At 37.0% G+C, this 24,080-nt stretch overlaps 1 protein-coding gene across 1 annotated transcript in view; it reads right to left on the bottom strand.

The window, feature by feature from the left end:
- The window catches only part of LOC106663497 (choline transporter-like protein 1), a 34,459-nt gene that overhangs the window by 1,600 nt on the left and 8,779 nt on the right, over nucleotides 1–24,080 (bottom strand). Inside the window, exons 2-9 of the mRNA XM_014388370.1 lie at nucleotides 5,559–5,608; nucleotides 5,235–5,497; nucleotides 5,068–5,160; nucleotides 4,915–5,005; nucleotides 4,796–4,859; nucleotides 843–951; nucleotides 682–784; nucleotides 505–624 (exon numbers count right to left, since the gene is read on the bottom strand). Coding sequence (XP_014243856.1) covers nucleotides 505–624; nucleotides 682–784; nucleotides 843–951; nucleotides 4,796–4,859; nucleotides 4,915–5,005; nucleotides 5,068–5,160; nucleotides 5,235–5,497; nucleotides 5,559–5,600 — 885 coding nt within the window. The 5' untranslated portion in view covers nucleotides 5,601–5,608. The remainder of the gene's footprint in view (nucleotides 1–504; nucleotides 625–681; nucleotides 785–842; nucleotides 952–4,795; nucleotides 4,860–4,914; nucleotides 5,006–5,067; nucleotides 5,161–5,234; nucleotides 5,498–5,558; nucleotides 5,609–24,080) is intronic.

Genomic DNA, 24,080 nt, shown 5'->3' with positions numbered 1-24,080 from the left:
CTTGATACGCCGCTGCTCTACCACTTGAGCTATCGTGACCTCGATCCACTCGGACACTAACTTCCCATCTCAACCCCACTTTTTTTTTAATTTTTCCTCCTTTTTGCCATTTTTCAAATGTCGTGTAATCTGTTTGATTCCTGGCGACAAATGAAATGGCCACGGAGAGATTTAGTGAATATATACTTCATTTAACTTATTAAATTCACTAATTTTCGTGGTCCGATTGGCCACTTAATATCTTTCAATTATTAATAAAAAAATGGCGAAAAGGAGGGAAAATTCAAAAGGTGGGGTTGAGATGGGAAGTTAGTGTCCGAGTGGATTGAGGTTACGATAGCTCAAGTGGTAGAGCAGCGTCGTATCTAGCCGAAGATCGTGGGTTCGAATCCCGCTCGTGACACTGACTTTTTTATCTCAACTAAAAAAAACCTTAATTAATTGAAAAATAAAATATAATATTTGTATAATGCAATAAATAAATTTTGGTATGCTTAAACGTACAAGAATAGGTTCGAAAAGAAGGAGCGGCATTTTGTTGAGGGCTTTCCCTGCTTCTAAAAACAACTCGACTACCAGTTTGATCCTCTTGCGTAGGGCGACAATTATCAAGAAAAACACAATCTGAAAAAAAAAACATCCATTAGAAATTTGATGAATTTCTAGACAGACATTACTTACAGTAACGATGGTTACGATGATGGCTATCGTCAAGTATGTGGTCGATACCCTTGAGTCGATGTCACTTTCGCTCTGGTCGTGCTTCTTCTGTTTCCAGACGATCCTGAATGATAAATAAATCGATTCAAAAATGAAAAGTTATTATGATTAGAACCTTATACCATGAGTATATCGTCCCAAGTATTCCAATGACGACTGACCCGATCAATATTGCCCATATCATAAATCCGGCGAAGAATCTCAGTGTAAAGACAACAATTACGGACAGAACTGAAAATAAGATAGTACGAATTTGCTTTTTAACAGAAGCGTCATTAAAAAAAATTTTGAATATGCAAAAAGTTGGATTTATATAAGGACAAAACAATAAATTCCCTAAAATGTTAATTTATTGACATAAGTAGTTTTACATTATACAATGTAAAATTGTGCATATACAAAACACAACTGAAAACGAATCATATTGATGAGTCCTTTATTTACACTCGTCCCCTATTTAATATTATTAATTCTCTCATTCATAATGTTCATATTTCATATCATTGTCTGTCACTGCCTCCATGATTACGGATACGCGGCAACCATAATCGCACGTACGCTCAGGCGTAGTGACCATGACGATGGGACGTTGTTACATATATATGTAAACTAATGGAACGACTCTTATTTGCGGTCCTGGGTTTAACTCTTGGCATTGCTTATGGCGTTTTAATCAATTCATTACATGTAAAAAGGATTAGACACTAGCTCCTCACCCTGTACGATTTTACAAGAGACTTGACAGCACAGAAATCACACCGATTTAACACTTAAGGTAAAATGCCGCGTTTGACAAACCAACCTAGCTATTATCTCTTCTACAACCAACTGCATATTAGCAATGCTAAAGTAGTTGGATAATAAGTGCTGAATTTATTCATAGGTCAAACAGGAACTATATAAATATGCCCCGAATCGCAACGTTTATGGTTGCTAGTAGTAGATGACCTAATCAAAGAGGTTAACAACTTAAAACAACATACCTTAGGTTATGTATATGACCTGGTAGCATAAAGAGAATAATTGATGACGCTGTATGGATTCAGATATAAAACGATCTAAACATTGTAAAAAGTGTGAAAAAATGGCTTTACACAACAACATTAAGAAAACATCTCTCATATCCTTCACAAGAACGGGACTAAACCTAACATCACCTGCCATAAAAGATAAAAGCCTTAACTAAAGAAGAACCTAACCAAAAAAGTAACCAAAGAAGGGGTTTTAGACGGTTTTTTTAAATTTTCTAGATTATGACGTAGCCAAATAGAAGGAACGCCTGCCTTTTTCTCAGTTCATTACTGCTTTGTTGTTGTCCGTAGGTTATGTTAAAGAAGGATACTAGGATGCGGGGTTTGTACTCCCCGTGTAGGAACAAGCGTGGGATGCGCATTCTACGACCCAGTTAATATATATGAGTGCTTAATCAAGCTGACCCAAGAAAGTAGCATTTTTTCAGCTGAACTCTATGCCATCTCGAATGCGCTCAGCTACTTGAGCTCCAAAACATATGACAAATTCATGATTATAACGGATAGTCTAAGACGGTAGTAGCTGACAATCATCTGCTCTTCGAAATATTGGAGAAAATCAACTACATGAAAAACATGGGTAAGGTAGTGGTTGGTTATAGCTTGGGTCAGATCACATGCATACTTTTCGGGAAATGAAAAAGTAGATCTATTGGCAGACAAAGCTAGTATTCAGGGTGAAAGTGCATCTTTCGCACACCATTACAGTGAACATTTTAGAAAATTAAAGAATAAATACTATGCCATTTGGGAGAAAAGATATATCAGCTCGTGCAAAGGAAAATTTTATAAAACCGCTCACTCTAAATTCGGGGTCTGCTGGTTCAAAGGTAGATTAGTTACTAAAACTCTGTGCAAATCTATTTGTAGGCTGCGTTCGAACCACACGATTTGCAAAGATCTATTTAGAGTCAATTTATTTAGTTCGGATAGGTGCGATGTTTGCTTACTGACGGAATCGTGCGAGCATGTATTTATGACGTTTTTAAAATATCGCAAAGAAAGGAACAAGTTGTTTGATTCATTGGAAAATAACTAGAACTCCCGTTCAATTATAAAACTATCTTAGGGTGTGGTATGGTAGGAAAGGATACTAGGAAGCGGGGTTTGTACTCCCCAGGCACTGCAGCCTTCTGTCTTATTGTACCTTCTTAGTTCCTTAGTTCAGTACAATAGACTTAATCCTTCTTCTTAGAAGTATCAGGTCATTGACTGTCGCTGCTGCAATTTGATTCCCTAAGTTTTTTCCGTACGTTAGGTTAAACCTCTATTGAGTTGTTGCTTCGCATTCGAAGATGATATGAGTGGCTGTTTCTTCCTCCTCATTACATAATCTGCAAATGGTGAATACCCATGTTGTGTAGATGTTTCATCAGATGCCAGTGACCGGTTAGTAGTCCTACCACTCCTCTGAGTTTGGCCCACTCCACTTGCAGCAGTGCCAGTTTTGGTGAGGGTTGTTTCATCATAAGTTTACTATGTCTAGCACCGCTAGAGTTTATCTATTTCTTCTTTTGTTTTGTTTGGATCCATTCTGCGATGAAGGATTCTATATTTGTTTTTGTTATCCAAAGAATCGGTTCAGGGCCTATGTATGGTCTTGCAGATCCTCCTCTGGCCAGACTGTCTTCTTTGTCGTTACGCAAAATTCTCCTTGTACCCAAGATATCATCAGGTTGTTGTGCGTCCCCAGGTTTTGGAATTTTTGGATGCATTCACTGCCTAATTTTGATGTGAATCTTTTAAATGCTAATGCTTTAAAGGCTGCTTGGTTATTTGATCTTTTGAGGACTTTTTTGTCAGTGTAACCCCTTTTAAGATTTTCCAGCCTATGTATGGTCTTGCAGATCCTCCTCTGGCCAGTCTGTCTGCTTTCTCGTTACCCAAAATTCCCCTGTGCCCTGGCACCCAAGATATCATCAGGTTGTTGTGTTTCCCCAGGTTTTGTAGATTTTGAATACATTTACTGACTAATTTTGATGTGATTCTTTTACATGCTAATGCTTTAATGGCTGCTTGGCTATTGGATCTTATGAGGATTTTTTTGCCAGTGTAAGCTCTTTGTATCCGTAGGGTATTCAATGCATAATCAACCACAGCATGTTCAATCTGTTCATTTACACATAAGTATAGGTATAGGTCTTGATTAAAGTCTCAAATAGTTAAGGTAATATATTGCTTACAAGGCACAACTAAGCATTATGTAGAGATTTTGAAGCAAAAGCTAGGAAATAATCCTCGGGATGGTTTACTGGTTATAATCTTGATGGTAAAAGCCTCGGTCAAGTTTGGAGTACTAGTATGTTGGTCAAAAGTATGCATGACAGACACAACAAACTGCTTAGTCCACAAAGACTCGCATCTCTTAAAATAACTTGGGCAATGCATTCTTGTCATGTAGCTATGGAAATCGCACTTGATATTCCCTCTTACACACTCATGTACAGAAGGTGGATCTTGCAAGAACCAACTGATTCCTAAGGTACAAAGGTAAAATACGATATCAGAGAAAACGCAGATGTGAGGGAAGTTCAGCTTTGACAAATCTGTTCGAGTGGTTGTTGTTATCCATGATCTTCCCTTCCAAGCTGCAGAAGCTCTGTATATAAGCAGGGGCTCAACCTAATTATAGCAGACTCATCGACGAGGTCTCAAGATGTATCATTCCTGTGTGTCGTGGGCACTCTCAACACAACACACAGGAATGACACATCTACACAGAAATCAAACACTTTGACCCTGACGATGATCTCCATAAAGATCGAAACGTTGGCACGATAAAGAAAATGTTTTTTCTAAAACCTACGTTACACCATACCGCATCTCACGATCTCCAAATAATCGTTAAACTTAGATATGTACGTGAGTACCGCAAAAAGTCCTTAGCTTTGTAGTAATAAGCACGTTGCGGTATGGTCATAATCATAGGAGTTTCACAATAGATTTAAGTAAGTTTCGGTAGAGAAAATTTGGAATTCTTACGTAAAAATAGTGAAAATATATGATAAATAACATTTATGTTAATAATTAAAAATAAGACTTACTTAGAGAAATTAGACTCAAATAAAATATCTCAACCCATGAGTGGTGCAAATCTTCCGACACTTCCTAAAACAGTTTTCTATTAAAATTATTTTCCTCAAGATGATTATTGTTTCCTTACGTGAAAGAAATCCGTGATACCAGTTTTGGAAACAAAGTTGTTTATGATTTCTGCTGTCTTTTTAGGTATGCATCTATTAAGAAATGTCATGCTGTAAAAAATATATATAAGGATTAACATTACATTGGCTCTTTTACATTGTACCAATCTTACTATTCAGGATATGCTTTACAATCTTCAACGCATTCTTTATTTACATTTTTTGGGCTGAATAATGCTTTGCCTGCTTCTTTAATCAAAAGGAATCTAAAAAGAAACAGGAGAATTGTTGTTATTATTATTTTCTTTTGTATATATTAAACGAAATATTAAACGTTTACTTCTTTTTGGTGAAATCGCCTCCTTTGCATTGAAATTCTGGCTTCTCCTCTGGCAGATTCTCCATGCCGCATATGTTACCACAATTGTCATAGCCGTAAATTACTCTATAGATATCACCGTTGACGATGCAGTGGCCAAGTAGTCCAAATAGGACGGTTAAAAATATGATGAACATCAAGATTCCGACGACGTCTGTGACAGACCTTTCTGATACAGGGCCTTTGAACACTCCTTTGTCATTGTTCCTCGTTTCATCGGAGCCCTGGTTAATAATTAAATTAGTAAATGTACTTTTTTAAATAAATTTTATATGCTGATTTTACCTCATTCGGCTCGACTTTCTCCTGGTCACCACAACAACCCATGGTATCGGCTGAAAATGTAATAAAAAAAATATTATTGTGATAGACCTGTTTGATAATCTAACTTTTGATTAATTACTGCATTACTTCATGTGAACTATGAGAAATTAATTTTGTAAATTGATCGTTACTGATCATTCGGTATGTTTCGGAATTTCGCCATCTTCAGTGTGTGTATACAGACAGTACGTAAAGGATCAAATTGCAAGTTTATCACTCGCAGCCCAGAGGAGGAAATCTCATGAAATAATTCTGTCATAATTCCTTACCAAATATTATTTTCTTACCCCTCGAATATTTTTAGGAATGGTGAAAACTAAAGTTAGTAAACAAACGAATAAAAGTGCGTACATAAATATAGTAAAATTTAAAAATAAAGTTAACACCTAAGTATACCTGCTTCGCGTCATTTAACTGCCAAAGTTTCAACCGCTAAAATATGTTTAAATATAATCTGATCATGACTCTTTCTATAACATAAGAAACCTCTTGAAACTAAATATCAAGTTCACTATTTTTCGTGGACCGCTTGACCAATTAATATCATTCCATTAATTAAGGTTTTAAGTTGAGATAAAAAAGTCAGTGTCACGAGTGGGATTCGAACCCACGACCTTCGGCTTGATACGCCGCTACTCTACCACTTGAACTATCGTGACTTCGACCCACTCGTGCACTAACTTCCCATCTAAACCCCACCTTTTGAATTTTCCCTACTTTTTGCCACGAAAAATAGTGAATTTAATGAATGGCCATTTCATTTGTCGCCGAGAATCAAATAGATTACACGACATTTGAAAAATGGCAAAAAGGAGGAAAAATTGTAGAGGTGAGGTTGAGATGGGAAGTGTCCGAGTGGATTGAGATCACGATAGCTCAAGTGGTAGAGTAGCGGCGTATCAAGCCGAAGGTCGTGGGTTCGAATCCCGCTCGTTACACTGACTTTTTTATCTCGACTAAAAACTTTAATTAAATGACTAAATATCAAGTTCACATCTCCCCTGCGGACTGAAGGTGTTGGGGCAATCAGGGCTATAAAGCGTCTGACAATTTCTAGAAATATTCATTAGAAAACAGTTGGGTCAATCTTCGACCTGGCTGATTACTATCAAATCTCCAATGGAAGCAGTTGTATTTTGTATCGTCCACCTATATTTTAAGTACGTTTCTTCCCTACAAAAGACTTACAAGAATAGTGGCTCTAGAGTAAATTGAAAATTGAATTCAGATTTTACATATTTGCATCCAGAAGTAAATCGTATATACCTTCCTTTACTAGCAAGAATGGATTTTTATATTAAATTTTAAAATATAATTTTTTCAACTTCCTTTATTGATAAGCGGATAATGATTATTCAGACAGGTAGAGATTTTTAACTGAAAATAAAAATTAATACATAAAACAAATCATAATATTGATGAACAGAAATTATATTAAAGAAACATGAAATACGCGTGTCGATTCCAATTCAATCATTGCCAAATTCTTACATATTTAATACAATCCGTCAATTACAAGATATCGGGAAAAAATTCAGTTTACATGCTTCCTTCGGACAAGGTTTTCCAGTAATTGAATCAGCGGAAATTCGAAAAAAGAATAAATGATCAATGAACGTTATTAAGGGTTGTTAACCAACCCAAATTTAGTTAAGCTTTCTGTGTTGAATAAGCTTCTTGATTTTTATTTGTTTCTTTTCTTTTTCTATTGATCTTTAAGTACACAATTGGTTACAGTTATAAAGTGCCTTTGTACAATTATTTTCACATAAGGGATTACAAACAAACCTGAATGTTTGTACGTCTCCAAGACTGACAAAACTGACACCGTTTTACTGATGGATTATCAATTTATCCCAAAGACCTATCGTGCAAATATACTAACGATACCGGGTATTCAATACTTCGTTATTATACGGCAAAAAATCTTTGGTAGATGTAGCACTGGATGCACGTTAAAATGCACAAGGGTGAAAAATTACTGTCATTTAAAATTGACTCTGTCGCGGAGAGGGGCGGTTCTTCATTAACCCTCATACCATCGTACCTGTTACAAGGGGTGTACAATTAAAGGGAAATTGAAAATACTCAATAGTCAAAACTAAATAATTACAATTTGTTTACACAAAAAAAATTCTCAATTATATCCAAAATAATTAATAATCAACCTTACCGGTCAGGGTTTTTACAAAAAAAATTATAATAATAAAATAAAATTAAATGACGAAAATGAAAAGTTGGCACTTGTCTGGCCAAAAAAAAAAAATAAATAAAAATGAATAGAAATTATGAATGATGGAGTGGGTGAGTGTGGAGTTCAATCCTTTTTAAAAAATTCACTAATTTCGTGGTCCGCTTTACCAATTAATATAGTACAATTAATTAAGGTTTTTAGTTGAGATAAAAAAGATTAAAAAGATGGTTCCTACTCACAGTAAGTTGTTTCGCAACAGTTTGGTTCCCGATTACTCATCGTCAACAAGACAAGAGGATCTTTAACGTCCGCACCTGGCTCATGGCCTTATCGGACGTTTTGATTCTCAAGATGAGAGCTGACGCACTTCTGCATACGACGGAAGGTGTTACCGCCGCAGCATTGGTGTAGTGGTGTCCCGGCCCCTAAGGGTCAGTAGCCACGCTCTCCGCTTGTCCACTCCGAATGGTCGGGCCTGCATTGTGCGTCAGGTCGTACGCCGCACGCAAGGGGCTAACGGGCCGAAATACATCAGCCCGTCCCCCCCCTCGCGTACTCCCTAGATAGAGAAGGCGACTCTATCTCTCTGAGTGTAGAGGCTCCTCTAGCGTCGAAACTTTCGGGAACGCCCCGACAGCGGTTTCGGATTAAAAAGTGAGATTACTACCCACCCCCTAGATGAGTACCGCCTACGGACAAAGGTCTCTTGTCAAGCTCAGCCTACACCTGCTGCACGTAATCGAGGGACGCCATAGGCCTGGCCTAGGTGGTCCGATCCTTCGCTTCCCCGAGGGTACCACGCCGGTCATACGCACAACAATGCAAAGCATGCTCGTCGGAAACCGCCGATACCACTACCCTTTTCCAGTCGCTTACTCACGCACCCAGGGACTGTAGCATGATCATGACGTCCTCAACGCTTACATGCTGTCGTCCGGTCGCAACGTCTCCCGTGAGGAACGGGGGGTAATACGCTGGCCATGCGCAAGCTTCACGAAAGGTCCCAGGTAGAAGACAGCCTCTCTCTAAGTTCCCGCCAGGGGCGTCACCACAAGCCACCACGAATCCGTTCCCAATGTGACAGAGGGCTGGATTCTGGAACATTTCTGTCACCCCGTGGTACAGATGGCCATACAACCCTCCCCCGTCTTTGCAGACAGGATCTGGTGCACTGGCCCTCGTGTGACTCTGCTAAGGCACCCGCCGCCCTTGCCGACCCTGAGGCCGACATAAGACAGCTTGTGCTTCAGAGAGGTTGCCACGCCCTCTGGGCTGCACCATTATTTTGTGCCCGGATACCCCCCTTGTAACCAATGGTTAGGAGGGGTCACAGGATAGAATGAAGGAATTCGGATTGAGAAACATTAAAAAATTTAAAACTGAACATGGTGATAAATGCATTAATAATATAACAGATTTTGATCTACCTCCCATTTTAAATATGTACATAAATAATATTAAACGTCCAAATAATTAAATTAATTACTTTAATTGTTATTATTTTTATAATCATTTAATAATATTAAGGTATTATTCTAATTTTTTTATCTTTTACCTTTAATCAATAATTTATAATTAATTTCTTACGATATTTACTATTATAATAGTTATTTGTGTTATAATTCCCGCTTTTCGCACGTTCAAATTGAGCGCCATTAAAAAACCAGCTCCTCATTGGAACGTCGCGTTGGCGGGGGTATCAGCGGGTTCACTTTTGCAATTTATATCGAGAGACGTGTTTGTCGAAACCCTTCAACCTGATGATGAGCTAAAGGGCTCGAAATCCGGATCGTTGCAAAAAAACTTGCTGTGAGTAGGAACCATCTTTTTAAAAAGGGTTATAAATGAATATTCTTGGGCCTCAACAGCTCTCCTGTTATAAAAATCGTATAAAACGAGTAAAAACGTACTGTTCCAATTGTCAATATGGATTTTTTCAACTTTCAAAAATAAATCAGTCACAAAAATAACATGCAAAATACGAAATACACACAAGACCGGCTGAATATTGATTGTCGGAGTAAATATTGATATAGAAAGAAAAAACTGACCCACAATAAAACTATTGCTCAGGGAAAAAGTAATAATGCAGAGAATTGATAGTATAAAATTAACTTGTCACACACACGATATTACAAAATCAATCATTATGAAAAAGCATTAAGGTCAAAACCAAAATGCTCTGTACATTTTTCTAGTTTTTTAAAGATCATTATGTCGCACAATGCAGCACAGAAAAACAAAATGATTTTATGAGATGGTATAAAATATTCCTAAGAAAATCATCAGTTTCTGTCATTTAAAAATTGTATCTGCTGATCATGGAAAGTCAGGAAACGTTTTGAAATCTCTTCAAATTAAATGAACTGTTCTACTACAACATTTTGATTTACGTAGGATTATTAGGTATTTACATCACGTAATACCAAGAGAAAAATGCGTCAGTTCATAAAGAAAAATGTCTCAAATAGTTCACTCGAAATCATAAAATAGTGTGGTGATTAGTGACCGTTAATCGATAATTATTTAGAAATCGTGAAATGCGGTCTGGTGTGATGTAGGTTTCAGAAAAACATTTTCTTCATCGTGCCAACGTTTCAATCTTTATTGAGATCATCTTCAGAGCCTGGGATTTACAAACATTGTTTACATTTAACAAATACATTTAGGATGTGGAAAAGTGAATTTATACAATACAATTTTTTTATATATATATTCAATCCAAGTATTTCTACTCACTCAAAGTATTTTTTTTTCTGTGTAATTGTGCCATTCTTGAGTGTCGTGTTGAGAGTGCAAGTTAGATATTGCTGTTTTATGTTTATATACGTTGGATTTTGACGGGGTTGGGAAGGAAGTCGGTACAGAAAAGACATTTTTGTATAAGGCGCCGGCTTCTTTGAGGTGAAAAGAGCCGACGGAGGGAAACACTGGCACTCGACACACAAGAATGGCACAATTACACAGAAGACAAACACTTTGAGTGAGTAGAAATAATTTGATTGAATATAAAAAATATATTTTGCATTGTATAAATTCACTTTTCCACATCCTAAATGTATTTGTTAAATGTAAACAAGGAGTTGTGGCCAGTTACTTGAGTCGNAACCCCTCGGGTCCTGGTCGCCCGCCCTGTGTAATATATATATATAAATGTAAACAATGTTTGTAAATCCCAGGCCCTGAAGATGATCTGAATAAAGATCGAAACGTTGGCACGATAAAGAAAATGTTTTTCTGAAACCTACATCACACCAGACCGCATTTCACGATTTCTGAATAATTATAAAATTGTATCAATTTAAGCTTTAAAGGTGGCCGAGGCAGCTCGTAAAATTTGCACTAAATTCGGAGCCGAAACAAGAAGTGAGTGTGTGGTTCAAAAAGTTTTCATTTCGGAATGAGAGTTATAAGGATGACCCACGGTCTGGTAGATCTTTTTTTCGAAGACGAATTGAGGGAAGTTATCGAACTTGATAGAAAAACTTTAAAACTTGAACAAGGAACCGGCTGTGGACCGAATAGAACATGAAGGGATACCTTGTGCCGTAAGGAAGATATAGAACAATCAAGAGGTTTACGTTTACGAACTTATATGGTTTAGATACGAAGAATCTTTATTTTTTAAATCTTATTAAAGAATACAAAATATTTTGGTTAATTGAAAGACATGTTGGAGGAGCAGGAAGCACTCATTTTTTAAAATTTCACTCTGAATAAGAGTTAAGATGGCTGGTAAGACTTCGATTTTTGGGCGAGCGAGCGTTGGAATTTTGAAAACTATTCACTAAGGGAATAAAGTCAGGAATGAAAGTTGCCAATTTTATCACTATTGGAGACAAAAAATGTAAACATAACTGGAGATTTTAACATTAGGATTGCAAAACAGCGGGACATGGAGGCAATGGATCTCGGTGCAAAAGAAATTCTAAGGATAAAGTGATAAATCTACGAGATTTCTCGGATTTCTGGGCCGAAACAGGATTATTAATTATAAACGGACGGTCACCGAGTGTTCTGGAAGGAAATTACACGTATATTGACATAAACGTGACCTCAGTTTGGGATCTTGTATGCGCCAATGTGAACGTTCTATAGGATATTGCAGACTTTATGATCTTGGACCAATGCTTCTCCGACCACATGCCTATATCATGCGAATTCTTACTAGCGCCTCCTGACCCTACAGTCCAACTGATCCTAAAATGAAAACCAAATGATGAGAAAAGATGTAATAACCGTGCAAAGAAAAGATCAGAAGAAATGGAACAGCTAGGTTCGCTTCCACAGTGTTCCCGCATGGTACGATTGAAATTGCGAACGAATGAGTAGGCGATCGATGAACCTATTCAAATTTTTCATAAAGACCCAATCTAAAGATGTAAGATTAAAGTACGGAGAAATTAACAGTAAATATAACAAGCTGATAGTGCCAAAATGCCTAGAATTTTTTTACAGCATAGCTCCAAAATCTAAAGGCGCGAAAGATGGAAAGACATTTTCGCAACTTAAAAATTGCTTTAAAGCTTCAGAGTAAGACGCAAAGTTCACATTTCAGACGCTGATTGGTATAATCATGATGGCCAACTACGTAACCCGATGGCCAGAGGTATGCTGTTAACCAACGTGGAGCCTAGAATACTGAGAACGGAATTAGATGAACCTTTTAAAATGGAGGAACTAGACCTTTACTGAGCTACTACTACTGCAAGAACTATCAAACAAAACAAGGCCACGAGTTCCACTTGAGTTCTTTAAATTCGCTTTCCTAGAGTACCGCACACAACTTCTTGACCTGTATAATTAAACTTTTGAATCTCAAAACATCCCGAAAGCCTTTAAAGAATCAGTTATATTCCCCTTGCCTAAAAAAGGAGATCCTGCACGCCCAGAAAATCACAGATGATTATCGTTTGTAAATTGCATTGCCAAGATATTCTCCTGCCTGCTAGCAAATCGTTTATCCAATATTTTGGAAAAAACAATATCCTTTCGGAGGCTCAGAATAGTTTCACGAAAGGGGCCTCTACTAGACATTAAAAAGATTCGCCGACGAGAAATTAACACCATTTAAAAAGACGCGCCCAACTGACCAACAATTTTAAGCTGTGCCGGAGGATGACCACCAAATGTGCAAGTTTGGAAAACCATGCAGGAGTGACCTCAGCGAAGCGAGGAGGTCCTTCGGCTTGAGAGCAATCTTTAAAACTTAACGTCAAACCCTACGACTGAGAAAGAAACGAGTAGTCAAATTGCCCAAAATGATGTGTAACATGAACGAGTAAGAGGACATTTTACACTTCCTCTGCGTGAGTCCGGTCCTTAATGAGTTAAGAAAGCACCGGGGAAAACAAGACTGACTCATGAAGAGGCGTACAGCTCGCATGGAACAAACTGGATAAAACTGTCTGACTTCTGAAGAACAGCCTGGAGATACCGTCGATTTTTGGTCACAGAATTCAACTACTAATTCACTGTTTCGACCCAAAAGTACTTTCGACTTATTTCATACATTTAAGGAATTCGTTTTATTTTAAATTACATCTCCTGTTTTGCCATTTGGTATTCCTTTTGCAGTACTGACTCTATCTTCATGTTTTTTGCTCCTTTTCTTTTCCTTTATTTTCTTAATGTAAATCTCCATTGAATTCCTTTTTAAAGTAGATATGAACTTCCTGCAGACGGCTATACGATGCTGTTACATTTATTTTACTTACTCAAAATAAGGCAGAAAATTGTATTTTAACGTTGAATAAATTCATTAATTTCGTGGTCCACTTGACCAATTAAACATTACAATTAATTAAGGTTTTTAGTTGAGATGAAAAAAGTTAATGGCACGAGAGGAAAACTCATAAGGTGGGGTTGAGATGGGGAGTTGATGTCCGAGTGGATCGAGGTCACGATAGCTCAGGTGGTAGAGCAGCGGCGTATCAAGCCGAAGATCGTGGGTTCGAATCCCTCTCGTGCCATTAACTTTTTTTCATCTCAACTAAAAACCTTAATTAATTGTAATGTTGAATATATGTTATTTCATTTTTCTTTCTTCTTCTATCGAACTTGAGGGAAACAACTCTTTCAAAATGGCACCATCCTTCGATACACAGATGGATCTAGAACACAAGAAAGTACAGGACCTGGAACCAAATACTCAGACCCCATGGGAAAATACACCAATATCTTCCAAGCTGAGGTTCATGCAATCGGAAGATGTACCCAACTCAACCTATTTAAAGGGTACAAAAACAAGAATATAGCTATCATGTCAGATAGCCAAGCAGCCATCAAAGCACTAAGCTCAAATATCATTAGTTCAAGGATGGTGCGCAGAATAAAGTCTGCCTCTGCTAGGTCCCAGAACACATGGGAGTAGAAGGCAACGAGAAAGCGGACACTCTTGCAAGAAAAAGGGCTGCTACACCGCTGATAGGACCTGACCCCTTCTGTGGCATAAGAACCCAGGCAGAAGGAGGAAAAGAAAATGAGGGAACTTTGAAATTCACTCATTGGACACAGACCATCCAAGAATCTTCTAACCAATTTTGGAAGGAAAGAAATTACAGAATGTGTCAAGGGAAGCAGGAACAAACTGCGAATTCTAATAGGATTCCTTACCGGACACTGCAAGTTAATTGGACACTTAAAGAAAATTGGAATAATCCAAGATGGCACATGCATATTCTGCAAAGAGGCAGAAGAGACACCAACACATTTACTAACAAACCACGGAGCTACACTAGCCACTGTTTTGGGAGTATAATGTAACCATGGAAGAGCTTCAACCATTGAAACCGGGCCTATTAATCAAGTTTCTTGACGACTCATCGATGTGCTTTAGTCAGAGCACGGGGGATAAAATAGCTCTTGAAGGGCGCAGTATACAATACCCCGAAACTATATCTACATTTACATCGAACTTGATTCCAATCACTTTTTTCAGAAGGTGAGACAGTTACGTACTGAGTCGGTAACAGTTACGTTTAAACGTAAGCGATGAAACATTCACTCTAGCTTCTATCAACTTGTGATGACGTGGAAACTGAGCAAATGGGTTCCTCATAAATTGATCGACGGTAACATTTGCCTTTCATTGTTTTTACGGCTCAAAGTAAAGAGTTTTTGGCATGATTGTGACTGTCCCGTTGAAAAAAATCAAATATTCACTAATAAAAGATGACGATTTGTGTTCGGTTTGGAGTATGGTAGGCATTGTGCACCACGAATTCCGGCCACTTGATCAAACAACCACCAGAACGTCATAGGAGGCGATAATGAAGCTCGTTGTGCAGTCCTTCTACACCCTCAGTACACTCCAGACCAGGACCCATCTGAATTTTACTTGTTCTTAGAAATGAACAATCAGATAAGCAATAGGAGTTCGATAATTCCCAACTACTGAAAAATGAACAAAATTTATTTTTAAGTTCCAGGTCCTAAACTTTTATAAGAAGTGCATAACTGGGCGCGTAACTGGTTGGGAGGTTTCCCATGGAGTCTATTTCCCCTAAAAAAGTATTTCGAAATTAATTTTTAATTGTAACACATTAAACCTACGCGAAGATTCCTAGTTTCCTGGTATAATATTTTAAATCTGTAGAAATGATCACTTTGGACCTCAGATGCAACCCGCCAAGACTTTTAAGAGAAAAATAATACAAAACAGCACATTTCTTTTTAAAAAGATAGTTCCTACTCACAGTAAGTTGTTTTGCAACGATCCGGATTTCGAGCCTTTTTGCTCATCATCAGGTTATAGAAGTCCTTCAACCTGATGATGAGCAAAAGGCTCGAAATCCGGATCGTTGCAAAACAACTTACTGTGAGTAGGAACTATCTTTTTAAAAAGGATTGAACACCACACTCACTCCATCATTTATCATTTCTATAAACAGCACTTATCTCTTATTTAGACGAAGAAGACAAACTTTGCAATGAAAAATTTGACTTTTCTAACAACTTAGTCACAACATAAACAACAGTTTATGTCTGGTTGTTCAAAATTAGCACAACTTGATTCTAAACGCGAAAAATCCTCTCAAAAAATCACATCGTGTTTGACAACTGAATGACCTTGAATTCCCATTTTCACTTGTATTGCTCCACATACACCAACCTCGCCCCTTCAGCTTACTTTCTCTTCCACTACTTAATTTGCTTTCAACAGGGATCTATGTTCAAGGATGAATTACTATAGTCATATCGTGGTTTTCTTTAAATATATCGTCGTATCGAAGATAAACGTCACTGGGATAAGTCCAGAACGAAAAATCAACTAAGAAATAGTTCAGAGTATTCATATTTTAGTTTACGTTTAAACAAACGCCGTGTGGATCTTTTAAAATTTAATTCAGTCCTACAAGAAAGTGCACAAATAATCTTTTAAATGTATAAATTTGAAGCGCTGGGCAGTGAGCAGAACCTTCAAATATCATACACCAAATCCGACCACTGGTGGCCTCCGCACTGTATTTATGGTCACAGATGTGATAAACAATTCTTTCTTCGTACTTTTATAATATTACAATTGTTTACTATTAACTGGCCGGTTATTGCACTATAGTAGTTTTAGAAGAAAGTGCCATATGCAATTTTGCCCAACTAGATGAATCCAAATGAGCTTAATGTCATTGCATTCTTACAAAACCAAGAATATAATATATTTAATAAAACTCACAATATATTACTAGCACTCTCAACTCGTCACACAAGAATGACACATCTATACAGAAAACAAACACTTCGATCCCTGAAGATGATCTCAATAAAGGTCGAAACGTTGGCACGATGTTTTTATAAAATCTACGTCACACCAGACTGCATTCATGATCTTCAAATAATCATTACCTAACAGTCACTAAACACCACACATTTTATAAAACAATTTAAATATATATTTGAGTGTGCAATCCAAGTTGAGAAATAGTTTATCCTATCAGAAAATATTTTGGGGCGTCCATTGATGTGGGTAATCAATAACATTTCATTATTTTTTATGTAAAGAGCATCGTTTTCAAACTCCCTTTGCGTATATTACGATAATGGGCTATTTCGATGGGAAATCGGACCGATAATGTGATTGCAGGATGTCACGGCCATGGGTTTTTGTATAAATATTCAATGTGCCGTCACGTTACGAATCTTCATACTCGATGCCGTTATTCGTGAAGAACTTTCACCGAATAACTGGACGAACTGTTAAGAATATTGATTTCATTAATGATATTGGATGAAGATTTCATTATGACTACCTGCAGAAAGATAAATTTTACGGCGTAAAATTTTATTTACACGGAAAACTGAGCCACGAAGGGTAAAATGGCCTAAGTATACATTCAGCAGGGAAATAAGCAGGGAGAGGCAAGCCCCAGGCACTTTCCTTCTACTTTAAATATTTCTGCGCATGCGCGAACTGAAGAGCATTGTTCTTAAATATCGTTCTATTACAGTAGGCTTAATAAATCCTTATGACTTAAATAATTTCATATTTTACTGCAATTTTCCTGGAAATATTTTTGGCAAGAAGATGCAGAACGATTAAGAGATCAAGTTTTAAATTATGTAGGATTATGGATGTCTCCTATGGTAAAATAATGGATGATCTATTACTTGAAACCACTCTGTTTTAAGTTTCTGAACATTAACGAAAACTAAATGATCTGATTAATTTCCATGAAGTCTGTTGCTTTGAGCAATCAAAACCTTCAAAGAATGACCAAAATTTCAAATACCAAATGACCATTTCAAAAATATTCTACTGCTCATTTTCCATCACTTTTCTCATTGAATGTTTATTGGGAGAATGATACAAGTTAAACTAAAGATTCGAGTTGTTAAACACAAACAACCAAAAGACTACCTGATTTATATTCAAGTAGTCTGGTTTTTTCAGTAATAAAACCTCTGAACCAGGGAGAAATCTTGATATCTTTGACTAACTTCGTATATTCTACTGCCAATATGCCCTGAATTTTTGGAGAATTCAGAAATTAAGTTTCACTGATTGGTGCAAGATATACCACAGATTCACGTTTTAAAACACAACCTACTAAAGGACCTGATTGATATTCATGAAGTCTACTATTTTGAAAAATAACACCCCTGAACAAAAACCACATTCTGATACTTTTGATAAACTTCGCAATCTACTGCACAGTTTTTAAGCAGAAAGGATAACTAGAAGAAAACCCGATTGAAACTCATGAAGTCTGGTATTTTGAGCAATAAAACCTGTAAACAATGACCAAATCCTGATTCCTTCGATGAACTTCACAATCTACTGCACATTATTTTTGAGAGGTTTTTGACAAAATGATGCAGGATAATGAAGAGATTGAGTTTTTAAGCAGAAATGATAACTAGAAGAAAACCCGGTTGAAACTCATGAAGTCTGGTATTTTGAGCAATAAAACCTGTAAACAATGACCAAATCCTGATTCTTTGGATGAAATTTCAAAATCGACTGCACATAATCCTTGAAAGTTTTGTGGCAGGATAATGTAGACGTCGATTTTTAAACAGAAACGATAACTAGAAAACAACCTATTTGATACTCATGATATAAGTCTGGTGCTTTGAGCAATCAAATCTGATCGAATCATTAGGATGATTTTACTCCATTTTTTAAAATTTTACAATTAATTACGGTTTTTAGTTGAGATGAAAAAAAGTCAATGGCACGAGCGGGATTCGAACCCACGACCTTCGGCTTGATACGCCGCTGCTCTACCACTTGAGTTATCGTGACCTCGATCCACTCGGACACCAACTTCCTATCTCAACCCCACCTTATGAGTTTTCCCTCCTTTTTGCCGATTTTCAAATGTCGTGTAATCGGATTGGATTCTCGACGACAAATGAAATGGCCACGGAGAGCATTAGTGAAGTGTACTTCATTTTAATTCATTAAATTCACTAAATTCGTGGTCCGCTTGACCAATTTATACATTACAATTAATTTCGGATTTTAGTTGAGATGAAAAAAAATCAATGGCACGATTCGGATTTCGCTCGTGCCATTGACTTTTTTTTCATCTCAACTAAAAACCGTAATTAATTGTAATTTATAAATTGGTCAAGCGGACCACGAATTTAGTGAATTTTTAAATTTTGTCGATGTTTAGTTTGCTTCCGTCTTACTCTCAAAAATCAGAAATAAAACTTTTTTTTGAAAACATCATTGACTTCATAATAGGCTATGATGATCTAATGACCAGTTATAAAGGAATAGTCAATTCAAAAAATGCCTGTTACATCAAATAAGGGTTGTTCATACAGCTTAGAGCTTTTTCGTTTTTTTTTCTTCAATTTTCGTCTACGTCCTCAAACTTATCTATTACGATATTTCTTCATGAGTGACTGACCGGTGGCAGGTTTGAATTATTTGAAAAATAATTGGTCCACTCTTCAGTAAATATCTTATATTGTTTGACCATTTCATCCTAGACAGGTTGAAAATTTTAAACCAAATTTCAAAAATGATATTTATAGGTCACCTCTACAGGTTCAAATAGATTTTTCTTCGTATTGTACGCTCTAGAATAAAGGAAAAATTTGCTCAAAAATGTCCAGCCTTGAATGCGTGTATGAGAAAAAACGTGACGAAAGTGCTGATCATGATTTTCGGGAGTCAAGGGATTTTTTAACGACCTAAATTTCCTTATGATTATCCGTAGGACCTTGAAGCAAGAATCGATTCGTACAGTGACATCCTCTTTTGTAACTTTTATAAAATATTGACTGAGTTAATCTAACCCAATTGTAGCAATAAAGACGTCTAGAGAGTTATAAATGCACTTGAAAACCGGATGTTGGGCATCAGTCCGTATTGTAGTAGTACAATTGCCTCTTGAATTCCTTCCGCACTCCCTAGACGTCCGACTTACCTACTTTCCAAGTCGCAAAGTTTAGAAATCACGGCGTAAAGAAGGAAAAGGAAATTCCGAAGACAAGACGGGCTGGAGTGGGAATGAAACGTTTAAACCTGACCTTCTTTTCTCCCTCTTTTCTCAGGGACTGACAGCCTAGCAAATATGCAGTACACAAACGGTTTGTTCTGAAAAGTCTAAATGGCGAAACAAACAAAAATGAAACATACTTGGATGTTAATATGTCATTAAAATAAAATCAAGTAAAATACACACAGAAAGCGAAAAGTAGGGAATAAAGAGAGGAAGAAAGAAGAGAGAAGGGAGTGAGTGAATGAATGTGTGTGTGTGTTTGCGAGCGTGGGTGGGTGTAGATAGATAACTAACTATAAACAAAGACAGAGTGAAGGGGAGACAGCGAGAAAGCAAGACAGACGGAGACAGAGAAGAGAGAGGCTCAGAAGTAAATAATAATAACAAATTTACTTGAAAAAAGTACAGTACTACAGTAAGCTAAAACATAAATATAGAAAAAATTTAAGGATAAAATAATAACACCATAAGTAAAAGTAAGTCGTTTAACCAATCTGCACATTTTCGCCTGTCATCTAAAAGCAGTGCTTGTAACAGGTGGCAGGAGTTATGTCAGTGAACAACTTTGATAAAAATTAAATCAAAAGGTCTGAGAAGGTGTATAAGACTAAATAAATGAAAGAAAAAACAAAAATAATGAAGAGAGAAGACAAAACTAAAATAAAATGCAATAAATTCAACTAAGGATAAAATAAAAATTAAGGAATACCATAATAGCCATATGTTGTTAAATATACCACAAAGAAAGTACAAATTATAAATTTAAAATTTGTACAGTAATAAATTTGAAATCATAATAAGAATTAAATTTGTTAAAATTAATTTTATGATTGTAAAGAAACCTAAAAACCACATTTAACGAAAAACTAAAGTAAATATTATTGTGTGTGTATTAAATTATATACTTTGGATATAAAAATATTGGTCACTACTATTTGCCTCGTTTGTTACTCATTGTTTGATTAAACAAAAAGGTTATTTTTAAAGACATACGTACACGAACATTTTAAAAACAATTGTTTATATTTTAGAACCTGAAAAATGTCATATAGTTGATTGGTATTAAATCTAGAAGGTTTAAAAAGAATAGTTTTCAAAAGAGAATTTTGAGTTATGATTAATGTATTTAGATACAATTACTGGTTCCACCCCATGAACAATACCATAACAAATACACTGAACCAAAGCATAATAAACTGATTTTAACTATTTTAAATTTAGGATCTTTCTTAATAAACTGAATTTATAAAGGAGTTTTCTCAGTCGCATAACCAAAGAATCAATGTGTAACTTAAAATTACAGCAAGACAGACGGAGATAGAGAAGAGAGAGGCTTGGAACTAAATGTAAGAAAGGAGAAAAGAAAAAAGAAAGAAAGAAAGGGAGAGAGAGAAAGAGAGAATACATGAGTTAAAAAACGGGAAACATAGATCAATAGGTAACGATAGAGGACGAAAATAAGAGAAAGAGCGAGGGAATGAGAAATTACGTGGGTGAGTAAGTGAGTGAAGGAGGGAGTGAGAAAGAGAGTGTATGTGAGAGCATAAGTGGAAGAGAGAGACGTGATTATACATAATACATTTTTTATTATTTTTTTGCTTCTATTATTGTTGGATATTTTTCATCTGGATTATAAAATCTTCTAAATCCTTTCAATGTTTTATTTTTTTAGTATAAGGATTTCGAGGCTCTATCCGCCTCCTCCTCAGTTCATTTTTTATTTGATTCTCATCCGACTCTCGGTTGATTAATATCTCTCTCTATTTGTCCTTCATTCTCTTCTGTCTACGTCTCTTTCTTCTCAGTCTCCGTCAGACTTCCCCTCCTACTCACTCATCTTTCCCAGTCTCACACTCCCCATCACTCACACCCTCTCACTCTCTCTCCTTTACTCTCTTTCTCTCTCTCTCTCTCTCTCTCTCCTCTCTTAGCTATCTCCGTCAGACTTCCCCTCCTACTCACTCATCTTTTCCAGTCTCACACTCCCCATCACTCACACCCTCTCACTCTCTCTCCTTTACTCTCTTACTCTCTCTCTCTCTCTCTTATCTGTCTCCGTCTGGCTTCCTCTCCCACTCTCTCCTCTTTTTCATTCTCACTCTCCCCCATCACTCACACCATCTCACTCTCTCTCCTTTTCTCCCGTGTCTCTGTCTTCTCAGTCTCCGTCTGGCTTCACCTCCTACTTTCTCCTCTTTCTCATTCTCATTCTCCCCTATTACTCACACACTCTCATTCCCTCTCCTTTACTCCTGTATCTTTCTCTTCTCTGTCTCCGTCAGGCATCCTCTCCCACTCTCTCCTGTTTCTCACTCGGTTGGTGAGACTCAAAAAAAAATTAATGTACTGAGGAGGAGGCGGAAAATGCCTCGAAATGCATATACTAAAAAACACTTGAATTTATTTACCATTTCGTCTGAAAGGATTTTATATATCATATTACACTATAATTATGGTTTAATAACCGACCGACTATATGTGATTATAAATCTAAATCCAACTTCGAAAAAAGACGAGGTTTCAGATTTTCAAGATAATTCAATTTATAATTCTTTGTTCATTGATGTACCGACCGTCCAACCTTGTGAGGCCTACGTCACTTTTAGTCAAGGGCAAGGATACGTTTCTGGCTACGACTGTACTTTCCCTTCTATTCATGCAAGCTGGCCCGTCCTGAATCGGGCCCCTTTTAAAGTACGAGGGGAGGAAATATCCCAAGTGTGTAAAAACGATTTACGTTACCTCAAAGTTCGAATGGCTCAGGTATAAAATGAGCCATTTATCTGTATCGCAATAAACGAACCACGTCCTGCTGAAGTTTTTTTTTTACATTAAGTACAGTTCGCTTTGGAATCCAATGCATTTTCTTGATCAAATTATAGAAATAGTTCAATTAATTAATCTTTATGTACGGTATTGGTTATAATAAAAATGCCAGTGACACGAGCGGGATTCGAACACACGACCTTCGACTAAATACGCCGCTGCTCTACCACTTGAGCTGTCGTGACCTCGATCCACTCGGACACTAACTTCCCATCTCAACCCCACCTTTTGCATTTTTCTTCCTTTTTGCCATATTTCAAATGTCGTGTAATCAGGATTCGATTCTCGGCGACAAAGGAAATGGCCACGGAGAGCTTTAGTGAAGACATACTTCGTTTTACTTATTAAATCCATTATATTTCATGGTCCAATTGACCAAATAACTTCTTTCAATTAATTAAGGTTTTTAGTTGAAATAAAAAATCCAGTGTCACGAGCGGGATTCGAACCCACGACCTTCGGCTAAATACGCCAAAAATTTCAAAAGCTGGGGTTGAAATGGGAAGTGTCCCAGTGGATCGTAGTCACGATAGCTCAAGTGGTAGAGCAGTGACGTATTTAGCCGAAGGTCGTGGGTTCGAATCCCGCTAGTGACACTGGCATTTTTATTCATGTTCTGATCACATACGCTCAGTCTAGTTCTCTCAACTCTGACATTCTTTCACTTCTCGTTTACTAACAGTCGCTCTGTAACCCAGGCATATATCTATTAGACTCTTTCGTCCATCTCTTTATCCCAATATGTTTCTTAGACATACACACTAACTCTCTCTCCATTTAACTTAAATGTTCGCACGTAAAATCAAAATGACTAAAATCTGCCTGTTACTATAAAAATAAAGATAACAATCGTTCATGCTTGCCTTCTTTCACAGTGATAGTTAGATACGGATCTTTCTCACACACTCTGAGACTTGTTCACTCTCACTAATCTCTCACTTTTCATTCTCCCCCTTTTCTCTTCAGATTTTTCTCACAACTTCCCGGCCACTACCATTCTCACTATGCCCTAACCCACATCAGAGGCTATCTCAAGTATTTTGTCTCTTTATCTGTTTCTTTTATGTTTCACTTACAGTTCATAACCGAACCATTTCGTTCTTTTACTCCCTGTTTCAGTCAGTCTCTTTATCTGCCTATGTCTCTTTCGTCTTTGTCTCCATCTAACTTCTTTTTATCACTCCCCCCCCTCTCTCTCTCTCTCTCTCTCTCTCTATCTCTCCCTTTCTCTTTTAGCTCTTTCTCCTTTCACACTTTTACTTCTATCTCTCTCTCTTCACTGTCGCCGTCTGTCTTCCTTTCTCACTCTCTCCCCCCCACTCTGTTTTTCTCATTTCATTCTCTTGTCTTACTCTTCTCTGTTTCCATCGACTTTCACTTCCACATTCTTTTCTTTCTCTCTCTCTCATTCTGTCTGTCTGTCTGTCTGTCTCTCTCTCACTCTCTCTCTCTCTCACTCTCTCTCTCTCTCACTCACTCAATCAATCAATCATTCTTTCATCTTTT

This window comes from Cimex lectularius, unplaced genomic scaffold, assembly GCF_000648675.2.
Source record: "Cimex lectularius strain Harlan isolate CLEC.00 unplaced genomic scaffold, Clec_2.1 scaffold375, whole genome shotgun sequence".
NCBI classification, from domain to species: domain Eukaryota; kingdom Metazoa; phylum Arthropoda; class Insecta; order Hemiptera; family Cimicidae; genus Cimex; species Cimex lectularius.
The sequence above is the reverse complement of the archived record's forward strand: the minus strand, read 5'-3'. Positions and strand labels throughout refer to the sequence as shown.